General features: G+C 39.1%; 1 protein-coding gene across 2 annotated transcripts in view; it reads left to right on the forward strand.

The window, feature by feature from the left end:
• The first annotated feature begins 175 nt into the window (after window positions 1–175).
• The window catches only part of KPNA5 (karyopherin subunit alpha 5), a 29,220-nt gene continuing 7,366 nt past the window's right edge, over window positions 176–22,029 (forward strand). For both annotated transcript variants that reach the window (XR_014710850.1, XM_084623341.1), the window contains exons 1-12: window positions 176–317; window positions 1,848–1,981; window positions 4,412–4,513; window positions 4,596–4,695; window positions 5,263–5,357; window positions 6,773–6,904; window positions 8,026–8,114; window positions 10,041–10,140; window positions 14,079–14,242; window positions 15,788–15,866; window positions 17,925–18,050; window positions 20,027–20,154. Coding sequence is in view for 1 of the 2 variants with exons in the window: in XM_084623341.1 (XP_084479467.1) it covers window positions 314–317; window positions 1,848–1,981; window positions 4,412–4,513; window positions 4,596–4,695; window positions 5,263–5,357; window positions 6,773–6,904; window positions 8,026–8,114; window positions 10,041–10,140; window positions 14,079–14,242; window positions 15,788–15,866; window positions 17,925–18,050; window positions 20,027–20,154 (1,253 nt within the window). In the remaining variant the exon portion in view is untranslated. The remainder of the gene's footprint in view (window positions 318–1,847; window positions 1,982–4,411; window positions 4,514–4,595; window positions 4,696–5,262; window positions 5,358–6,772; window positions 6,905–8,025; window positions 8,115–10,040; window positions 10,141–14,078; window positions 14,243–15,787; window positions 15,867–17,924; window positions 18,051–20,026; window positions 20,155–22,029) is intronic.

A 22,029-nucleotide genomic window follows, 5' to 3' on the forward strand; every position in this document is an offset into this window, starting at 1 on the left:
CTTCCGGTTTGGAAGGGTCAATTTGTTTTTTCCCCTCCCGCCTGCTACCAAGGCCCGCCCCTCTCAACGGGCGCCTGCCTGCCCCCTCCCCTCGAGGAGCATGATGGGATTTGTAGTGTTTTTGAGGCGCCGCCGTCTCGTCATTGACTCAACCTCGCTTAAGCTCGGCGCGCAAGGCTTGCTGGGGAGGAGGGACTCGGCAGCGGGGCTGAGGCCGCCATTTTGAATTGCGAACCTCTGCGGGCGCTGCTCCGCGCTCCGGCGAAGCGGAGCGGGCCTTTCTGAGGCAGCGGGAACCACCGCCGCCGCCTCGATGGGTGAGAGGACGATGGGGGAGCGGGGTGTTTCGCCCGCCCCGGCCCGGGGCCAGTCACGGAGCTCGGTGGCGTCTGTCACCTTCCCCCAGGCGGCGGATCGGGCCCTTCCCATCGTTTCCCGGGCAGCGCCCCGGCGCTGGGACCGGCAGCGTCACGCCCCCGCGGGGCTCTCGCCCTTCTTTGGCCGTCGAGGGCGCTCAGCGGAGCAAGAGCTGGCGTCCCCGGCAGGCCCTAGCAGCTGGGTCTCGGGCAGGTGACACGAGGGCGACCCGGGCCGGGGAAGTGGCTGGGCAGCCGGTGCGGCCCCGCATTGGTCGTAGCTGCTTGTTTCTTGGGGCCGTGCTTGGGCCGGCCGGCACCTGAGACCCGGCCCTGAGCCGGAGCGTGGTCTCTTCCACCTCCCCCCCAGCCCCCGCGTTTGGATGGTCCCTCATCCCAGGTCAGATATGGCGCTTCAGTTCCGGAATGATAAACCCTTTCTAGGCCTGTTTGCAATATTGTCTGTTCCTCAATCAAGGGGCTTTGCAAGCCTAAGGAATGTAACATCACTGCCCCGTCTTATTTCAGTTATATGGCCTCTTTGCTGCCTTCTTTCTCGAGTCACTTTCCCTCACCAGAGGGTTTGGGTGGACTTCATATGGTTTGGGTTAGAAGCTATATTTCTGAAACGTCTCCAGTCAAACCCATATAATGCCACAAACGTGCAGGACTGAGATGGGGAAATCATGGGATAACTGTATACCTAGAAACCCCATTCTGTGTGTCATTTTGCCAGGAGCTGTACAGCCAAATAGCAAAGATGATAGTGTCTGTCTCAAAGATCTATGCAGTGTTGTTAGAGCTGTGTTGTCTCCAGGATATTGGAGAGTCAAGGTGTGTGAGGTAATATCTTTTATTGGACCAACTTCTGTTGAACATATTGAATCTATTTCCACGTTAAGTATCCTCAGACCTTATTGTCAACTGTCTAAATGGGCCATCTTGATTATCGCTACAAAAGTTTTTTTTTTCTCCTGCTGATAATCGCTCATCTTAATTAATTAGCCTCTTACAGTTTGTATGGCAACTTCCACCTTCTCTGTATATATGCTCGAATAAATTTGTTAGTCTCTAAGGTACCACAAGTACTCCTGTTCTTTTTGAGCTGAAGAAGAGCTTTGTGTAGCTAGAAAGCTTGTCTCTTTCATCAGCAGAAGTTTGTCTAATAAAAGATGTTGCCTCACCCAGTTTGTGTGTCTGTCTCAAAGAGTTTATTATCTAGGTGTCAGGATGCAACAGACAGACAAAACAGCCAGGTTGGTGGAGGGATGAAGTTACAAAATGAACAGAGTTCAGCAGAAAAATGGAAACTTGATAGTGGCCTGAATACATTAATTAGCAAAAGCCTAGGCAAAGAGGTTTTTACACCTCTTCTTGAGAAACTTGGGCTTTATTGTTGGTGGGAAGACACAGCCTGTGCCCCAAAGGTTCACAACCCATACAGGTTTTTGGAAGGTAAAAATCCCATTGTTTGTTTGTTTTGTTTTATAGACACGATGGCGAGCCCAGGAAAAGATAATTATAGAATGAAAAGTTACAAGAACAATGCACTCAATCCTCAAGAAATGCGCAGACGGAGAGAAGAGGATGGAATCCAGCTTCGGAAACAAAAAAGAGAAGAACAAGTAGGTTTCTAACAATTAAATGTAATAAGCATGGTTGTCAATTGAGAGCTTTCCATTCATAAAGATTTATTTCTATATAATAATCATATAAACAGGCTGATTTTTTCAGTAACAGTAGTTTGGTTTCTAGAAGAAAATCAAGGCAGTAGCAGACATTTTGTTTACGTGTAAAAAATTAGGAGCAGTCTGCTAAAGCATAAATATTACAGTTGAGGGTGGTGTATCTCCAACATATAAATAGATACAGGAAGCTAATAGTAAAGTAGGTGGCTAGGTATATTCAGGTGGCGATGGTTAATATTTATATTATGGTAGTGACCTGTTGTGATGTCAGTTTGGAAATGAATTTTTTTCTTAAAGTTTCTCAGTGAACTGTATTAAAATAATGTATATGAATTTTTGTCAGTTAATTTGTAATTAAAAAGTAATGGCCAAAAAGAGTACATCCATAGCTACCTGAAATGTGTGAACTCTAAATAGTGCAGGAAAACTAGCACAGCTAATCAAAGAAATGGGTAGATATAAAATTGACATCCTAGGACTTTGTGAAGTTAGATGGAAAGATCAAGGTATGATAACATCTGGAGAAAAAACAATGTTATATTCCAGTGGAACCAAACATGAGAGAGGTGTAGAAATCATCATGAATAGTGCTGCAAAGAAATCACTTATGAATTGGCAGCTAATATCAAATAAGCTACTGGCAGCTAGATTCCACTTTCAGCACATTAAGGGCACCATAGTTCAGGCATATGCTCCAACAAACGATGTAGATGAAGAGGACAAAGAGAGATTCTATACAAAATTGAACGATGTAATGAAAGAAATACCAAACCACAATCTTGTCCTGGTTATGGGAGATTTTAATTCCCAGATCTTTGAAATGAAAGAAGAGGTTGGGAAACAGTCATCAGCCCACATACATCTGGAACAACGACAGACAATGGCACAAGACTTCTTGAATTTTGTGCTGAAAACAATCTTCGCATCTGCAATTTTTTCTTCCAACATAAAAACATACACAAAAAGACATGGATTTCACCAGATAGCCATATACAAAATGAGATTTACGATATCTGTGTTAGTCAGAGGTGGAAGACATCAGTGTTAGACACAAGTATTCGGAGGAGCCGATATAGGGAGCGATCAGTATTCACTGAAAGCAAACATCAAATTGAAGTTTAAAGTGCTTAAAAAGAAAGAACACAGACTGAGATTATTCAATACACAGAAACTACAAGATTGCAGAATACGAAAAGAGTACCAGATAGAGGTCAAGAATAGGTTTGAGGCCCTTAAAGATCTTGAAGAAAACAAAGTGGAAAAATACTGGGATCTTTTCAAAACAGCTATGCTAGAAGAAGCTGAAAAGATAAGAAAGAGAGGAAGCAATAAAGAAGAGTGGATCTCAGAAGAAACATGGAAAATTATAGACAAAAGAAGAAAACAAGACTCTAGTACTACAACATGCGACTGAAGAAACCAAACAAACCTACAGGAACCTTGACAAAGCAGTAAAGAAACAATGCAAAAAATATAAGTAAAATTGGATAGAAAGTAAGGCTAGTGAAGCTGAAGAAGCATGGGAAAGAAACCATACAAGAACAGTCTACGTGATCTGAATTTTGATCCATATCCTGTTAACGGTTTCAAGAAGTGTCCCAGTGAAAGGGAAACAAGGAGAAATTTTGAAAACACAGGAGGAACAAGAAAATAGATGGGTGGAACACTTCAAAGAAGTGCTAAACCAACCAGAACCAATTATAAGACTGGAATTTAACAATGATAAACCGTTAGACCTAGATATAGATGTATCTGAGGTAAAAATCGAAGAAGTAAAAAAAGCATTGCGGAAGCTGAAAAACAGCAAGGCACCTGGTTGACAGCATTCTTCCTGAATTGCTTAAGTATGGAATCGAAGACGTGGAATCAGTCATCTGTTCTTATCCCCATACATATTTTTAAATGTTTTTTTCTAATTTAATAAACAAGAAACTTCCAAGGTGAAGCCTCAAAGGCACATTAGCTCTTTCTGGATTACAAATACTGCAGGGGTGTTTGGATTTTTCCTTTTAAATTCCTAAAACTTTATTTTAAGATCCCCAGTTTCATGGGTGATTGGGGAGAAGAAGGGAGTCAGTATATAGTCCATTGTTAAAATTCAGGTTTTTTTGAAAATTGAGACATTACTATCACTCATCCTAATGTATATGCCTTACTGTTTCATATGATCCACGTTTTCTGTGAAGTTTTCTGAGAATTGTTGAGAGGTTCTGATGACTGCTTTTGGAAACGTCTTCTTTTCTTCAAACTTACAAAAAAAAAATCTGTAGCAGCTCATACCTCTATATGCTTTGTATATCTATCCCATATATTAAAAAAAAAAAACCACAAAACAATGTAAAATTTGACACATTTTTCTTTGTTTAGTTATTTAAGCGCAGAAATGTTTCTCTCCTGGGAAATGAAGAGTCTATGGTAGAAAGCCCCATCCAGGATCCTGATGTCAGCTCTACTGTACCTATTCCAGAAGTAAGTACTACATAAATACAATTAAAGTATTTTTAAAAATGTGCTTAAAACTGCAAACAAGATGCCATTTGTACATTTTTAGGAAGAAGTTATTACAGCAGATATGGTGCAGATGATTTTCTCAGATGATCCTGATCAACAGCTCACAGCAACACAAAAATTTAGAAAACTGCTTTCTAAAGGTAAATCAGCATTTTACTTTTTTTTATGGTACTTGCTTTGTGTTCATATAACAAGTATTAGTCACATTGAATTTATATGTCTTAAATTTGCAACTTTAAAAAAAAACAAACCGATCTTGCTGGAGCTTCTAACTATGTTTAAATCAGATGAGTAGTCACATTCATTTGGACATAATGGCTAAACACAAAAAGATTCATTACAGTAATGTTAAGTCTTTCAGATAAAGCAACAAAAGCAAGGACTTTGATTAAAGGGGGCTAGGGCAGTGATTGCACACTTACCAGTGCTCATTGCAGTGCTTGAATTCCTTGAACAATTTTGATTCAGCTGCTAATGTAAAATACACTTCCAGTTTATTGTAGTTGGGATTGTGGCAGATACCATAATGGCCTCTGTCTCTAATCATGATTTGTTCCCTGAATGAGGAAACTAATTTTATTTGAAGTTACAATTATGGTAGGAATTTCTTGAGAACTGTGCTCAGTAGTATATTTTATATTTATGGTGTAATTTAAGCTGTTGGCTTTCATTTTCATTAGTGCAAATAACCTTCTTTTTTCCCCTAGAACCTAATCCACCTATAGATGAAGTGATACAGAAACAAGGAGTTGTGCAGAGGTTTGTGAAATTTCTAGAGAGGAATGAGAATGGCACTCTCCAAGTGAGTGAATATTACTGATATTGACTTAGGTTTGGGAATGGGAAAAAAACTCAGAAAACAAAACTGGGGAGAATATGGTTTTAGAATTGCATTTAGTAATATGTGGCCATCAGAGATTTGTATTCCAGTTGCATGAGATGTCAGCTTGTTGCCACTTGGTCCTCAAGAGACTTCCATGCTAGTCTCCCTATATTCATTTTATCAAATCCTGCTTCTGTGTGAATGGCATTCAGTTCAAGAGAGCCCTCAAACTGGAATATCCAAGGCATTGAGATAGATGTGTAAGCAAGCTGTCACAGCATCTGCCCACACTGTCTAATTTGAAAATGTTTTTGTGAACATCAACTTCATTCACAAATCTTGTAAAAGAAAATTAGGAAAACATTGTAAATCAAAAAATGTCTTTGACCCGTCCAGAAAATCTTTCAACAAACAATAAGAATACACCTAGTTCTACCCAACACTTCTTGCCACATGGAAAGCCAGACTAAGGGCATGTCTACGCTACAAAATTAAGTCAACTTAAGATAGGTCAACCTACAGCCACCGCAGTAATCGGCTCTTCGTGTCTGCGCTATGCTTGTCTATCGGCAGTGCGTGTCCTCACCTGGAGCACTTACGCTGACTTAAGTGGGGCATTGTGGGGGGCTTAGGCTGTCAAAGACAGCAACAGGCGATGTAAGCAATGCAGTGTGTATGAGGATGCTGTGTTGACCTAACTATATTGACCTAAGCACTACGCCTCTCACGGATGTGGAGTTATTTGGTTGGTGTAGCGGGCAAGTTAAATCAGTGGGAGGAACATTGTAGCATAGACGCATACACAGGTCAACATAAGCTTCCGTATGTCAACCTAACTCTGTAGCATAGACCAGGCCTAAGGCTTTATCTAACCAAGAAAATAGCACCAGAATTAATTTTAAGCTAAACTTGGTTTAAACTGAAATTAGTGTCCATTCAGGGGTTTGCATCAGTAGAACTAAATAGGTTTAAAATAACACCTTCAGTTAAATCAGTGCAACTTTCTTGTGTAGTCAAAACCGAAGAGCTTCTCTACACATGGAGTTGTTACTAATTAACTCCATGTATGGACAGTCTTATTCCAGAATAGGATTGTCCACGCATGAATTAAATTAGGAACAGTGAATCAGGCATAACTCCGTGTATAGAAAAGCCCTAATAATGTAATCAAGCCAACAACTTCCTTTACTAAGATGCTTAATAGGTACTAGATTTAGTTAATGCCAGTGACTTTCTTCTTCGTAAAAGCATAGTAATGGAGAGATTTATTTTAGTATCAAAGAAGAAACATCTAAGTGGATAATCTGATAAAAATTCCAAATACGTAAAATCTGTTCTGTTTAATGTGTTTGATTTCCCATGAATGACTTCTGTTTGTCTTTCTCCTTCAACAGTTTGAAGCAGCTTGGGCTTTGACAAATATAGCATCTGGAACTTTCCTACACACCAAAGTAGTAATTGAGACTGGAGCTGTTCCAGTTTTTATTAAATTGCTTAATTCAGAACATGAAGATGTACAGGAGCAGGTACATATTTGTGTTTTTGTAATTTCTAAATAACTGTCCTTTTCCTGTTTACTCTGTGTATGGTTTAAAAAGTTTCGAGTGGTAGAATTTGTGTACTAGTTTATTATGACTACAAAAATAAGGCTCCACACAGTGTGCTCCTTTTTTCCGTCTCTCAAATATCTGCCTTTTTTCTGTGCTGCCCCTTATGCTTCCTCTTTGCCAGCCTACCTCTTTTATCTCTTTCTGTTTCCTCCTAAAAACTCATTTTCTGTTGTGATGTTCGCAAGAAGCGAGGGGATCTAAGGCATAGCAATAGAGAAAATTAAAATAGCTTTACCACTAAGATATCCATATACTTTCTTGAGTTACCACATGATCTTGTTGTTTCCCTTATCTTTCCTCTTAATTTCTTCCCTCTGCCCCATGGTGTATCTTACTGAACTTAGGGTGTGGCATTTCAGAGCAGGGACTGTCATTTACTTGTTTGTAAAGTGCCTAGCTCATTTTGGAGTGACTGAAAAATAAGCAATAATAGTTCCTGATCTAATACATCCTTTGTAATGACTCTATTTTAAATAGCTGTTTGCAATTGAGTTGCTTAGCCAAAGGGAACTTTATCCTTAATTGCATATATAGAGAGAGAGAGAGAGAGAGCCCTGCAAATTCGCTGATATCCATTTTATGTGCACGGATGCAGATATCTGCGGACCATTTTTGTAGATCGCGGATCTGATGTGGATACAAAATTTTTATTGTTGCAGAGAAAATGCAGATATCTTTTTTTGGTGGAAGCATATTCACATTCTAAAGTACCATTCATTACGGATATAATTATTCAAGTATTTGACTTCTTTGTACAAAGATATGGCCTTTATAAAGCTTGGCTAAAAGGCTGGCAAGCCCTTTCTTGGGTAGGATGTAACTTAATCAAATATGCAAGTTTGATTTGTGAAAGCTGCACAATGAGAGGATTTTCTTTTCTGGAATGTTCACGTAATTATAATCATGAGCTGTTTTGACTCCATCATAGGAATTTGTCATGGGAGGAATACATGATGTGTAGTCTACGCTATAATATTATTTTAGATAAACTTTTATTGTGTTTATATTAGCTTACTTTAGCTCTTTGCTTTCTAAAGGCAGTGTGGGCTCTTGGTAATATTGCTGGTGACAACGCAGAATGCAGAGACTTTGTCTTAAACTGTGGAATACTCCCACCACTCTTGGAGTAAGTATTTAGGTTAATATTGTAAGTAAAACATACTGTTCTAGAGAATGGGAACCATACACTACAAGTTATTGTGTGTATGTGTATACATTTAAAAAAAATGTACATAGGCTTTTGTATTTTTTATAGGAAATACTTTAATGTAGATTGTCATTTTTGCTTTACTAGCTCTTAGACCGGGGTAAGCAACCTATGGCACGCGTGCCAAAGGCGGCACACGAGCTGATTTTCAGTGGCACTCTCACTGCCTGGGTCCTGGTCACCAGTCCGGGGGGCTCTGCGTTTTAATTTAATTTTAAATGAAGCTTCTTAAACGTTTTTAAAACCTTATTTACTTTACATACAACAATAGTTTAGTTATATATTATAGGCTTATAGAAAGAGACCTTCTAAAAACGTTAAAATGCATTCCTGGCACGCAAAACCTTAAATTAGAGTGAATAAATGAAGACTCGGCACACCACTTCTGAGAGGTTGCTGACCCCTGTCTTAGACCAATAACACCAAAAATAAAAAAAACTATATCAGTTCTAACACTTGGAATATCTAGGCTTAATTTGGTTGGATTTTGTAATTGATTTACGGGTGGCATGGTATGGTATTGCCACTCTTACTTCCGCGCTGCTGCTGTAAGGGCGCTGCTTTCAGAGCTGGGTGCCTCGCCAACAGCCGCCGCTCTCTGGCTGCCCATCGCTGAAGGCACTGCAGAAATAAGGGTGGCAATATTGTGACCCTTCTTCTCCCTTCCCCCCCCCCCCCCCCCAAAAATCTTACAACCCCCGTGCAACTCCCTTTTGGGTCAGGACCCCCAATTTGAGAAATGCTGGTCTCCTCTGTGAAATCTGAATTGTATGGAGTAAAAGCACACAAGACCAGATTTCACAGTCCATGACACGTTTTTCATGGTCGTGAATTTGGTAGGACCCTACATGTAACTCCTCAAATATATCCATACATAAATCTTGTGATTATGATAACTGGTGAGCTACTGCTTCTCAGTAGAGACATCATATGCCACCCTTAAGTTCTTACTATGAATATATGCAACATAGGAGGTCCCTGTAAAACTGTGCCCCCTGCACCAAGAGGTTCCTGGATGACAGAGTTATTCAGGAATAGCTGTTTGTGCTTTAAATTTGTACACTACTTTGGTCCAAATAAACTTTCAAGTGTAGAGGAGCTCTAAAGATTTTTTTAAAATAAATAACCTCAGCGCTTTACAAACAACTTGAAAATTTCAAACACTGAACAATGTGTATCCATTCCTTCGCAGTTTTTGCAGCCCAAATATTGCAGCATTGTTTACCATTTTCAAACTTAAATGCTTAAAAAGTAAATTTAGATTTAAAAAATTCTTCTAGTAACATAGCCAGCAATCTTTTTAAAAATAGCTTAGTCTGAATGTGTTCCTTTAAATGAAAATACCTATGTTAATAAGAAGAAAAGGAGTACTTGTGGCACCTTAGAGTCTCTAAGGTGCCACAACTACTCCTTTTCTTTTTGCAAATACAGACTAACACGGCTGTTACTCTGAAACCTATGTTAATAAGGAAGGTTCCCACTTGCTGTTCCTGGCTCCTCCTTTTACCGACTGCTATATTGCATTACAAGAAACTCAATTAATTACTTTCCTAATATTTTTCGTGTAAGCAGTTGCTGTACTTGACACCGCAATGTTATGTGATTGTGAATGAGGAGTAGCTATACAATAGTGTAAGGGAAAGTGTCTCTTGTGAACCACGTACTCTATTAAACCGGTCTGTGCCATGAGAATATTTCAGAACAGGCAAAAAATCAGTATTTGCAAGAGGAAAGGAATTAGGAATTATTTCTAGACTTCTGACAATAATAAGAATCCTAGGAAAACAAGGGAATACCACTCCTTGGTAATGAATGTAATGTGATATTTGTTCTCTTGCTTGGCAGATTGTTGTCAAATTCAAATAGACTTACAACAACTAGAAATGCAGTCTGGGCTCTCTCAAACCTCTGTAGAGGCAAGAATCCACCTCCAGACTTTAGTAAGGTATGTAAGGAATCAAAATATTTCGCTTTTAAGGAATTTACAAAATGTGAAGGGGCACTATCCTTGTAATGGGGTGTTCTCATACAGAGAAGAATCTTCTTGTAGTCAACCCAGTCAGTCTCCGGGATAAAGAATTTTTTTTGTTTGAGAAGACATGTTGCTGTAGATCCATATGATCTATTCTCATTCTGAGGTAAATTAAGTCTTCACTAATAAATAGTCACCATTTTGTGTGACACAATAGAAAATGTAGATGTTACCATATTATATGCAGAGCTTTGTGTGTTTCTGCTGACCTTAATGCTAGTGCGAAGGATATTGATTCATTCACTATCTGAAAACCAAACCAAATCCAGTGTGTCTAAATAAATTTTAGTCTCTAAGGTGCCATAAGTACTCCTTTTCTTTTTGCGAATACAGACTAACACGGCTGCTACTCTGAAACCTAAATAAACTATGTTAATCTTTTTTGATGCTTTCTATAAACAAGAGAATAAACTATTAAAGTAGTTAAAAAGTGTCACTTTTCATCAGCTTGGTCTGCAGTATCTTGCTAGGAAACAAGGTTCTTGTATTTTGCTATAGCTCTTCAGCAGAATAGTATTAATGTGGTGATGTTTTAACTTCGAAAAAGCAATCCATCTTTGTAATGTAAATATTTGTTTGTAAATCTGGAACATTTTTGTATCATTATCCTAAAGCTTTTAAATAGTTTATTTAATTGAAGTAAATTGGGTATTCTGGAAGAGGGCAGGGGAGTGAGGTCAGGACTCCTGAATTTTAGTCTCATTTCTGCTATTGGCTGTTGTGACCTTGGGTAAGTGAATTGCTCAGCCTCGCTCAATTTTCCCTTCAGCAAAACTTTTCTCATAGAGTATGAGATTAATTATTTATTAATATGCTACTTTAATTTTATTCTTGTGGGGGGATGTTAACAAAATGGTGAGTAGTTTCCCCATCTTGCTGTTCTAGTTTATAAACTGCTGCCTTCAGTAATAGCCCTTTCTGGTAGTGTGGAACAAGGATGCTCTTTGCTACTTACATATTCCCTTCTCTGGGCAACTGCTACTCGGAGTAGTTCCTTTGCCTTTCACAGTAGCAGCACTAAAAGGAGGTAGGGGAAGCAGAATTGTGTAGCAACTGTCAGCTGAAGAGAAAAGGACTCTTAATCCCTGCAAAGAACCCAGTATTCCCAACATTGACGTTTGAGGGGAAAACTGAGGGGTGAGGTGGGGCTAAAACTGGCAGCTTCATCAGACAAACTACTGTCCACGTAGAGGTGATAGGAAGAGATTGGGTTCCAAGCTCTGCCCAGAGAGACTGCAAGTGAATGGGAACTGAGATTAGAAGGAATTTCATAGAATTATAGAATCCTAGAATATCAGGGTTGGAAGGGACCTCAGGAGGTCATCTAGTCCAACCCCCTGCTCAAAGCAGGACCAATCCCCAATTAAATCATCCCATCCAGGGCTTTATCAAGCCTGACCTTAAAAACCTCTAAGGAAGGAGATTCTACCACCTCTCTAGGTAACGCATTCCAGTGTTTCACCACCCTCCTAGTGAAAAATTTTTTCCTAATATCCAACCTAAACCTCCCCCACTGCAACTTGAGACCATTACTCCTTGTCCTGTCCTCTTCTACCACTGAGAATAGTTTAGTACCATCCTCTCTGGAACCACCTCTCAGGTAGTTGAAAGCAGCTATCAAATCCCCCCTCATTCTTCTCTTCTGCAGACTAAACAATCCCAGTTCCCTCAGCCTCTCCTCATAAGTCATGTGTTCCAGACCCCTAATCATTTTTGTTGCCCTTTGCTGGACTCTCTCCAATTTATCCACATCCTTCTTGTAGTGTGGGGCCCAAAACTGGACACAGTACTCCAGATGAGGCCTCACCAATGTCGAATAGAGGGGGACGATCGTGTCCCTCGATCTGCTCACTGTGCCCCTACTTATACATCCCAAAATGCCATTGGCCTTCTTGGCAACAAGGGCACACTGCTGACTCATATCCAGCTTCTCGTCCACTGTGACCCCTAGGTCCTTTTCTGCAGAACTGCTGCCTAGCCATTCGGTCCCTAGTCTGTAGCGGTGCATTGGATTCTTCCGTCCTAAGTGCAGGACCCTGCACTTATCCTTATTGAACCTCATCAGATTTCTTTTGGCCCAATCCTCCAATTTGTCTAGGTCCCTCTGTATCCTATCCCTGCCCTCCAGCGTATCTACCACTCCTCCTAGTTTAGTATCATCCGCAAATTTGCTGAGAGTGCAATCCACACCATCCTCCAGATCATTTATGAAGATATTGAACAAAACCAGCCCCAGGACCGACCCCTGGGCACTCCACTTGACACCGGCTGCCAACTAGACATGGAGCCATTGATCACTACCCGTTGAGCCCGACAATCTAGCCAACTTTCTACCCACCTTATAGTGCATTCATCCAGCCCATACTGCTTTAACTTGCTGGCAAGAATACTGTGAGACAGTGTCAAAAGCTTTGCTAAAGTCAAGAAACAATACATCCACTGCTTTCCCTTCATCCACAGAACCAGTAATCTCATCATAGAAGGCGATTAGATTAGTCAGACATGACCTTCCCTTGGTGAATCCATGCTGACTGTTCCTGATCACTTTCCTCTCCTGTAAGTGCTTCAGGATTGATTCTTTGAGGACCTGCTCCATGATTTTTCCGGGGACTGAGGTGAGGCTGACTGGCCTGTAGTTCCCAGGATCCTCCTCCTTCCCTTTTTTAAAGATTGGCAGTACATTGGCCTTTTTGCAGTCATCCGGGACTTCCCCCATTCGCCACGAGTTTTCAAAAATAATGGCCAATGGCTCTGCAATCACAGCCGCCAATTCCTTTAGCACTCTCGGATACAACTCGTCCAGCCCCATGGACTTCTGCACATCCAGCTTTTCTAAATAGTCCCTAACCACCTCTTTCTCCACAGAGGGCTGGCCATCTATTCCCCATGTTGTGATGCCCAGCACAGCAGTCTGGGAGCTGACCTTGTTAATGAAGACAGAGGCAAAAAAAGCATTGAGTACATTAGCTTTTTCTACATCCTCTGTCACTAGGTTGCCTCCCTCATTCATTAAGGGGCCCACACTTTCCTTGGCTTTCTTCTTGTTGCCAACATACCTGAAGAAACCCTTCTTGTTACTCTTGACATCTCTCGCTAGCTGCAGCTCTAGGTGCGATTTGGCCCTCCTGATTTCATTCCTACATGCCCGAGCAATATTTTTATACTCTTCCCTGGTCATATGTCCAACCTTCCACTTCTTGTGAGCTTCTTTTTTATGTTTAAGATCCGCTAGGATTTCACCATTAAGCCAAGCTGGTCGCCTGCCATATTTACTATTCTTTCGACACATCGGGATGGTTTGTCCCTGTAACCTCAACAGGGATTCCTTGAAATACAGCCAGCTCTCCTGGACTCCTTTCCCCTTCATGTTAGTCCCCCAGGGGATCCTACCCATCCATTCCCTGAGGGAGTCGAATTTTCCTAGTTTGGCTCTGTAAAACTCAGTAGTATATGGGCAGCTGAGAAACGTATGATCCCTTTTTGTAAAGTGATTATAATAATGTAATTCCTTCAAGTGGGTAGGCTGAAAAGCAAACCTTACTTGATAAATTCTGAAACACACAATAAATCCTTTACATGAAAAGGAAAGACTAGCATTACTACATGGTTGCAATGTCTTCGTAGCAGACTGTGTGATAAAGTAAAGGTAATTCTTACAGGGTTCTGATTTGGGCTATCAATCATCCTTAGCCTCGACCATGAAACAATCCATTCTGAGATTGTCAGCCAACACTACTCGCCATACGGTGCATGTAACTTAATTCACATTTTTCTATTAGCCCATGAAGAAACAAATTTAAAACAAAAAATAGAGGAAACATCTAATCATGTATAATTTTTTTTTAACCTAGGTTGCTCCTTGCTTAAATGTTTTATCAAGACTGTTGTTTAACAGTGACCCAGATGTATTAGCAGATGCTTGTTGGGCCCTCTCTTACCTTTCAGATGGACCCAATGATAAAATCCAAGCAGTTATTGATTCTGGAGTCTGTCGAAGATTGGTGGAACTTCTTATGTAAGTGCCTTTAGTCAGATCTCTATTTTAGGGTGTTGCCAACATGAACATGGGCTCAAACTGTGGGCCTACAGTACTGATGGGCTGTCCTCCAGGGCAGGGGTTCTCAACCAGGGGAATGCAGAGATCTTCCAGGGGGTACATCAACTCATCTAGATATTGTATTTGCCTAGTTTTACAACAGACTACATAAAAAGCACTGGCAAAGTCAGTACAAACTAAAATTTCATACGGACGGTGACTTGTTTATACTACTCTATATACTGTACATTGAAATATAAGTACAATATTTATATTCCAATTGATTTATTTTATAATTATATGATAAACATGAGAAAATAAGCTATTTTTTCAGTAATAGTGTGCTGTGACACTTTTGTCCAAGTAGTTTAGGAGGTGAAACTTCAGGTATACAAGACAAATCAGACTCTTGAAAGGGGTACACTAGTCTGGAAAAGTTGAGAGCCACTATTTTAGGGTTACTCCGTTTTTTTTCAGTCGTCTCTTATGGCCCATGTAAAGTGCCTGTCCCTTTGGCGGAGGAGGACTGTAAAGCGCTTCAGTCTGAAGCCTTTCAGTGCTGCTTCTGGCTTGGTCAGCTCCTTGAATTTTTCCTAGGTTGCTAGCGAAAGATGCTTCATCCACAGCACTTCTAACCTGGAAAGCAAGGGATTGTGCTTGAGACACAAACTGGCCTGAAAACTTCAGGTTTTTGAGTTTTGTTGTATTTGTTTTCTTGCTGGTAATATTAAACTTAAGGGGTCCCCTAGCAGAAACATGGACAGTTAATGGGAGCATAAGTCCCAGAAACAGTTTTGTGCTATTTTTTCACATTTTCCCAGTTTACTAGGTGGACATTTCATAAACTGCCAAGAGGAAGAGGAAAAACAAAAAAACACTCTGCACTATGAGTCTGCAGAATAGCAGAGTATGGATCCCTGAGCTGCTCAGTCAGCACTACTCCCTATGAATAGATGGCTAGGATACGTTTAGGGAGAGAGTGTTAGACATGTTTTTTTTTTTTTTCTTTCATGGTTGATGAAGGACAGTTCAGTAGACTCTTGTCCTAATTGATAATTGTGGGGGTGTCTCCATGTTACTGATTTGTGAGAAAGGAATGGAGTCTGCCTCCCAAAAAACTAGTTGGAGGAAGGGAAATATCTTCAGTTTCACTGCCTCTCTTTTTAGGCTGGATGGCTACTTCAGGAATTTTGCTCACTGGATTACGTCATTCCCAAAGGCCCAGTTATTCTGTGAAATTCAGGCAGGGTGAAGTCATTCACGTCCTTGATTTGTAGACATAGCTTTCTCTGTGACAGACAATCACTGTTGCAACTTCGAAAGGGAAATCCTTCCTTTAAAATAGTCAACTGGACTTAAGAGCTATTGGGGAGAATTTGGCCAAACAGTGGAAGATTTCAAGAGATGGCTTTCTGTTGCCATGGCCATAAGTTTAAATCCTATCAGAAGCCTAAAACCCTCCAACTGTAGTTATTGTATAAAGTTTGGCAGCCTCAAGCAGTTTAACATTTGTACTGTCTCTAGGCATAATGATTACAAGGTGGTGTCTCCTGCATTAAGAGCAGTTGGAAATATTGTGACCGGTGATGATATTCAAACACAGGTAAGACCAACTTTTAACTTGAGAAATATAGCTAATTTGGAAAAGCATATAGAAATTTTTGGTGTAGGAATGAATTGTGCTATTTAGGGAACTGATTAAGGCTGTTAGTTGTATTCACATATTTGTCTAGCAACAGGTGTTCAGATACCGTAGTGAAAGGGGCCATGTAAGAATTTAGACAGATTCTGTATTACTAGTCTGACAAGATATTAATAATTTTGGCCAATGACTTCTACATGTAATTGCTGTGAGGATAAGGTTAATTTAGTCATTCCAATTCTATGGGAAAAATACTGTATTACATTTTTGAATTTTACTCTTTTTTGTTCTTCCCAGATATTAACATAATACATTTTCAGTAATTATTAACAGGAGTCAACTATATAATAACCCACTTGGACAAAGTGTCTTTAGTAGCCATTCTAGTTGGTTTTTTTAGACACATGCGAACTGATTCAAAACTTCCTCTCTTTCTCCATAAAAACTTCAGTCATACAGAAGTATCAAAGTGGACTGTAATTATGGTTTCTACTTCAGTATGAACCTTATAAATCACAAGCAATAGATTAATGTTTTATATTAACCAATACGTATAGAATGGCTTTAGTTTCCTGTATGGGAACTGTACTCCATTCTTGTATTTATCGGTTGCAGTTAGGTGGTACGTTTAATTATTTGTCCATGAACCTGTGGTTCCACTTGTCCTCACTTGACTAATCTTTAGGAAACCTTGTACATTGAATTTGAGGCTGTGCAGATAAAGACTGCTTTAAATAGCTAGTAAATAGCTTACTATCTAAAAGACTTAGAGAAGAGGGGGTTGATTTAAATAGTTATGTGATTTTTTTATTGGGCCTCACAGAAGTAAATTTTTAAAAGGGATTCAAATAGAATGGCAAGGTCCTCTAATGCACTATGGATTAAGAGAGCATTGCATGTGTAAAGGTAGCGTGGAAGAAGGCATGAAAAAGGGAGAGGTAATATAAAATGAAGTTTGGGATGTAGACTGCAGCAGAATTGTGCAGGCATTCGGTGGTTGTACAAAGTGCTTAAATTTGATACTGAGGACAAGAAAGAGCTGGTGGAGAGGATGTTGTGAAGGCCAGTACTATAACGGCATTCAAAAGGGAGCTAGATAAATTCATGGAAGATAGGTCTATCAATAGCTGTTAGCCAGGATGGGCAGGAATGGTGTCCCTAACCTCTCTTTGCCAGAAGCTGGGATTGGGTGACAGGACATGTATCACTTGATGATAACCTGTCTGTTCATTCGGCACCTACCATTGGCCACTGTCAGAGGACAGAATACTGGGCTTGATGGACCTTTGGTCTGACCCAGTGTGGCCATTCGTAACGTTCTTATGATTTTGAGTCGCCATCATATAGATATTGAATCTGTGGAGTACATTCCTTCACCAAAGGATAAGTAAAAGAGGGAAATGCACACACAAGGCTGGAGGGAAAGATAAATTGCTAAGAGACTGAAGCAGCAGTGTGCCACAGAAGGAGAATCAGGACGGGATAAGGCCACAAAAGTTGAGGAGAGTGGTTCTGTAGGAGTTTCATTTGCATAACTGAGTGCAGAGTATGGCCCATAATAGTTAGCTAATTGTGCGTTGACCATTATTATGGGGGGGGGGGAATGATCCCGCCATTATTTCTCCCCCCCCCCTTTTTTTTTTGTCATTGGCATGTGCATTTATTTGGTTTTTGGATCTAGCTTCAGTAACTTTAGTGTAAAGTAGGCATACAGTTGCCCGCCTTAGTATACAAATTGTTAAATAACTTGTGGTCCAACTGCTCCTTTTTCCCCCCCTCCATAACAACTTTCCTGTTTTGGCCTAATCAACTGCACCTCTCCCCAAATCACCAAATTGTCTGTTTCTCTTTCTGTGTCACTATGCTGCCATTTAAATACCTTCATTTTGGAATGCAGTATCTGATAGATGTAAAGTATATTCTTATAAAGCCTGTCTGTCTTGAATTCTGCTGTCAACTGTGAACTGTACCTTTTTTATGTTGTACAGGCAGAAATTTTCAACTTTCAAATTATTTTAGGTAATTCTAAATTGCTCTGCATTACCCTGTCTCCTTCATTTGCTGAGTAGTCCTAAGGAATCCATTCGAAAAGAAGCATGCTGGACTGTTTCTAATATTACTGCAGGAAACCGAGCTCAGATTCAGGTAATGAAATGTTAGTAATATAGCCATCTTCTTCTGAACTAGAACTTAGTGCTTTTCTCTTGGAAGGAAAAATATGTATAACATATTTTACCCTTCCATTTTGGTTTTCGTTCTAGTTGGAGTTTTATTTGTTTTTTCCAGCTTTTGGGGTGCTTATTAGAAATTCTAATCCAAGTTTACAACTAATTATATAAAAATAAAACTACGTAAATATCCGGGTTTTTTTTTGTGCTAAAGAGGCAGATTCCTGTTTTGACTTTTTAAAGGGACTGACAACTAGTTAATGATTATAAAATGAATTGAAGACTTAAAAGTTCTAAGTATTATTGTTTGTAAAGAATATTTACGTGCAAGTTCTTGCTTACAAAGTTTTAAATGACCAGTGCTTAAAAATGTTTATGGAGCTTTGCAAAAAAATATACAAAGTGTATATTACAGAATGGATTTGGAGTAGGGAAATCTTCTGGGGATGTACAGGATCTTTATATGCAACATTCAGAATTATATACTGGGTGTGTTGTTCCTAGTTATTGAAAAGCAAATTGAATTGAAATGCTATTTTTGTATTAAAAGGAAATGATTAAATTCGACAAACATGAAAGATACAAAGGATGCATAAAATATTTTTTCAACAGTATTAATACAACAATTTTTCCCAAGTTACTGTGTTACTCTCCATTAACATAATACATGAATTCTGTCAACTGAATACATGTTAAAATAGCTTGATGTGGCAGACAGTGCATTATAAGATGTAGATAATTCACTTCAGTGAGAGACTTAAATTTAACTTCATTTAAATCAAAATTTTCTGTGGGAAGATGTCTCTTTTGATATTTTATTTTTTCTTTTTGGCACAATCAAAAACAGTTTTGTTGTTTCAAGTAGATTGTGATTCAAAACAACATTTTTAACATAAACCTTATTGATTTGAAATTTCTGGGGTTTTGTTGTTTTGTGAAGTGTTTCAGTATTTTTACTTCCTGTTTTGCTTTGATATGGAAATTTAATTTCAAAAACTCAAAATTCCCCACTGGGAAATGGAATTTTTTTTCTAGCAGCTCTAGTTCTCGCCATGAAAAAGCCTGGTAATTACAGATTAAGATATTGGAATTTTAGTATAACTTCAAAAAACAGATTGGTGAACAGTATGCAGTGCAATCTTTACTAACTAGCAAACCTGTGAAAGACTTGTTTTTCTTATTTTGCACTATGGTAATCAGCCTGGTATATATTTGCATGTTTTTAATCCCCCAGACATCTAGCCTGAGTGTTCAGATAGTATTATGACAATACACCATTTTAAATTGTCAAATTTTCACTTACAACTTACAGTCAACGTTCCTTCAGTGGCTTTCTGTAATTATTTGAGTGGCCCTAATGTGGGGACTGAGTGTAGTTGTGCATATTCTAAGGTTTTTTGTTTTTTAAATAGTGGTATTCCATTTGTAGAAATGGCTTTTGAAGAGAACACAAGCCCTTTTTGTCACAAAAGTTCTCCCAGTCTGGGTGAGGCTAACTGATTTTATTCAAAGTTTTAATTTCAAATCGCAATCCTAGATTTTCAGCAACTTTGTCAGGACTGTATCAGGATCTTAAATATGTTGACCCAATCTAAATATCCTTATTCAAAAGGTAATATTCTTTGTACTATAACTTTTGAGATTCTCATCATGAGGCAAATCTATAAGTAAAATATTATTTAGAAAGATACTTTGTGACCTTCCTGAATATAAACTAGTGTGGACTGGAATCTTCACAAGTTAATAGACAATTGCTGATTGGTACACTCTTAAAGAATGAATAGCTTTAACAAATAATTTCAAAATAAACAAGAATTGGCTGACACATTCTACCGAATCATGGTATTCTCTATTCTGGAAACATCTTTAATGTTTTTTCTCGATTTATATTAACTTGGTTGTTTTTGTTACCATTTAAAGCCTATTGTATAATGTCACTGTTTCTTGTTTTAGGCTGTTATAGATGCAAATATTTTTCCAATATTGATTGACATTCTTCAGAAAGCTGAATTTCGCACCAGAAAAGAAGCAGCATGGGCCATCACTAATGCAACATCAGGAGGTACTCCTGAACAGATAAGGTAATGAATTAGAAGTTTGATTCAGAGGAGAATTAGTATGTGAATTCACTTACTATTCATCTGAAAATAACCTAACGAATTGAGACACAGGTATTTTGCCACTTACGTTTCTCTTTGACCTTAAAGAGAAAATTCTTAGTCCCATAATTGGATTCTGGCAAAATTCACAACAAATTCCTAAAAAGAAAGCTGTTTTCTTGGAACTAGTTGTCTTTATATAGTGATTTTTTTGTATTGCAACTTAGAAAATGGGTTGTATAAAGTATGTGTGAAGTTTTGGGGATCACCCAGACCAGTACAGGGCTCTGTCACCTCCTGACCTGTAACCTGGAGTGCTTTTATGTTGAGCAGCTTTGGTTCAGACTCCTGACACCAGTAGCCTGCCCACAAGCACAAGATCTCACCCTGGCTTCCACCACCTAGTTATTCCTTGCAGGGTGACACTAACATCCCTTCCAGTCTCAAATCTCCCCAGGTCTGTCTCAGAGTTCTTTGGTACCAGCCATTTGAACTCTTCCTCACTGTTTCATCAGTGACGCCAATCCCCCAGACATATCTTACTTTAGTTCACACACTCAACATAGTTTACGCACATTTTTTTACTTGGGGTAAAAGTAAAAGAAATACCTAATAGAGAGAGAGAAAAAATTACAATTTCAAGGATAAAATAGTTAGGAATAGGAAACATGTACAAGTTACACAGAAAGTAAACATAAAGATACAACCTCAGGCTTTAGACTTGCAAATTAGATTCCCTTTTCTAATACAAATTACCTGTTGCCTCTGAACAGTTTCCCAGTTTACCATCTACTCTTAATCCCGTGTTTCACGGACAGCACCTACCAAACGACTGTCCCTCAGTTTCTGGATTCTCCTCAAACCCCTTCTTTTTTAAAAAGTGGTTTTTGTGGGGGGAGGGTTGTTATGAGTTTGGGGATTATGCAGATTGGGGAAGTTCTAGCTGGGATGTCTCATTGTCTTCTCATTAAATCTAATGGCCCATCATTTGTCTTTTCTTGAGTTGTATAATGCTAGGTGCTTGGACCTAGTCTCCTCTAGTTGTGGAGGTAGCATATCCTTGCTTGACTGCCCACTGTGAAGTGAAGCTGAATGCTGCAGCATAAATTATTAACATAGTTTTATTTATACACAAATACAAAAAACCAGTCTGTATATGTAATTCATAATGACTATAAAGTTCAGAACATTACAAGCTTTCATAAAATACCTCACTCAATGTACTTTTATAGCACAATAACATTGTATATAATCAGTTGATTCAACTGCTTATTCTTTGGGGTTCAACCCTCCACCCCCATTCTTCCCTTAATGTGTCTGGACCCTGATTGTCGGAATATACAACTGAATTAGCAGCACAACTGAAACACTGTCATTTCACTCAGTGAAATTCACCCTTGTGAAAGCTCTGAACACTGAAGTCAGTCTCCCCCCACAAAGAGTTTTGCTAATGTCATATTGTCAAAGAAAATTTGAGCTGTTTATGAACAGCAAGTGTGTTTAGGGTGAATTACAGCCGCATGAAACTGGGTCATGCCTATTTGTTGGGAAAAATTTTTAAAAATATAATCTTGACTTCAAGTTCAGGCAGTCATGTTACATAAAACTTAACAAGAATATTATTTTTAAATATCCTATTACAGCTGCAAAATGTAGCTTAATCATTTTGAATCTGTTCTGACTACTTTACTTTAATTTTCCTTTACATTACTGTTGGGATTCTTTCTGAGACTTCTCTCCACTCAGCTTTCCAAGGACTCAGTTCAACTCCAGATTTTTGTCACTTGGGTATCTTTACTTGGCATACAGGAAATGCTCAGCTATGCTGAGTTGATGAGACTTAAATGTAGGGGGTGG

The sequence above is a fragment of the Lepidochelys olivacea genome (genome assembly GCF_965140295.1).
Source record: "Lepidochelys olivacea isolate rLepOli2 genome assembly, chromosome: 3".
Lineage (NCBI taxonomy): Eukaryota > Metazoa > Chordata > Testudines > Cheloniidae > Lepidochelys > Lepidochelys olivacea.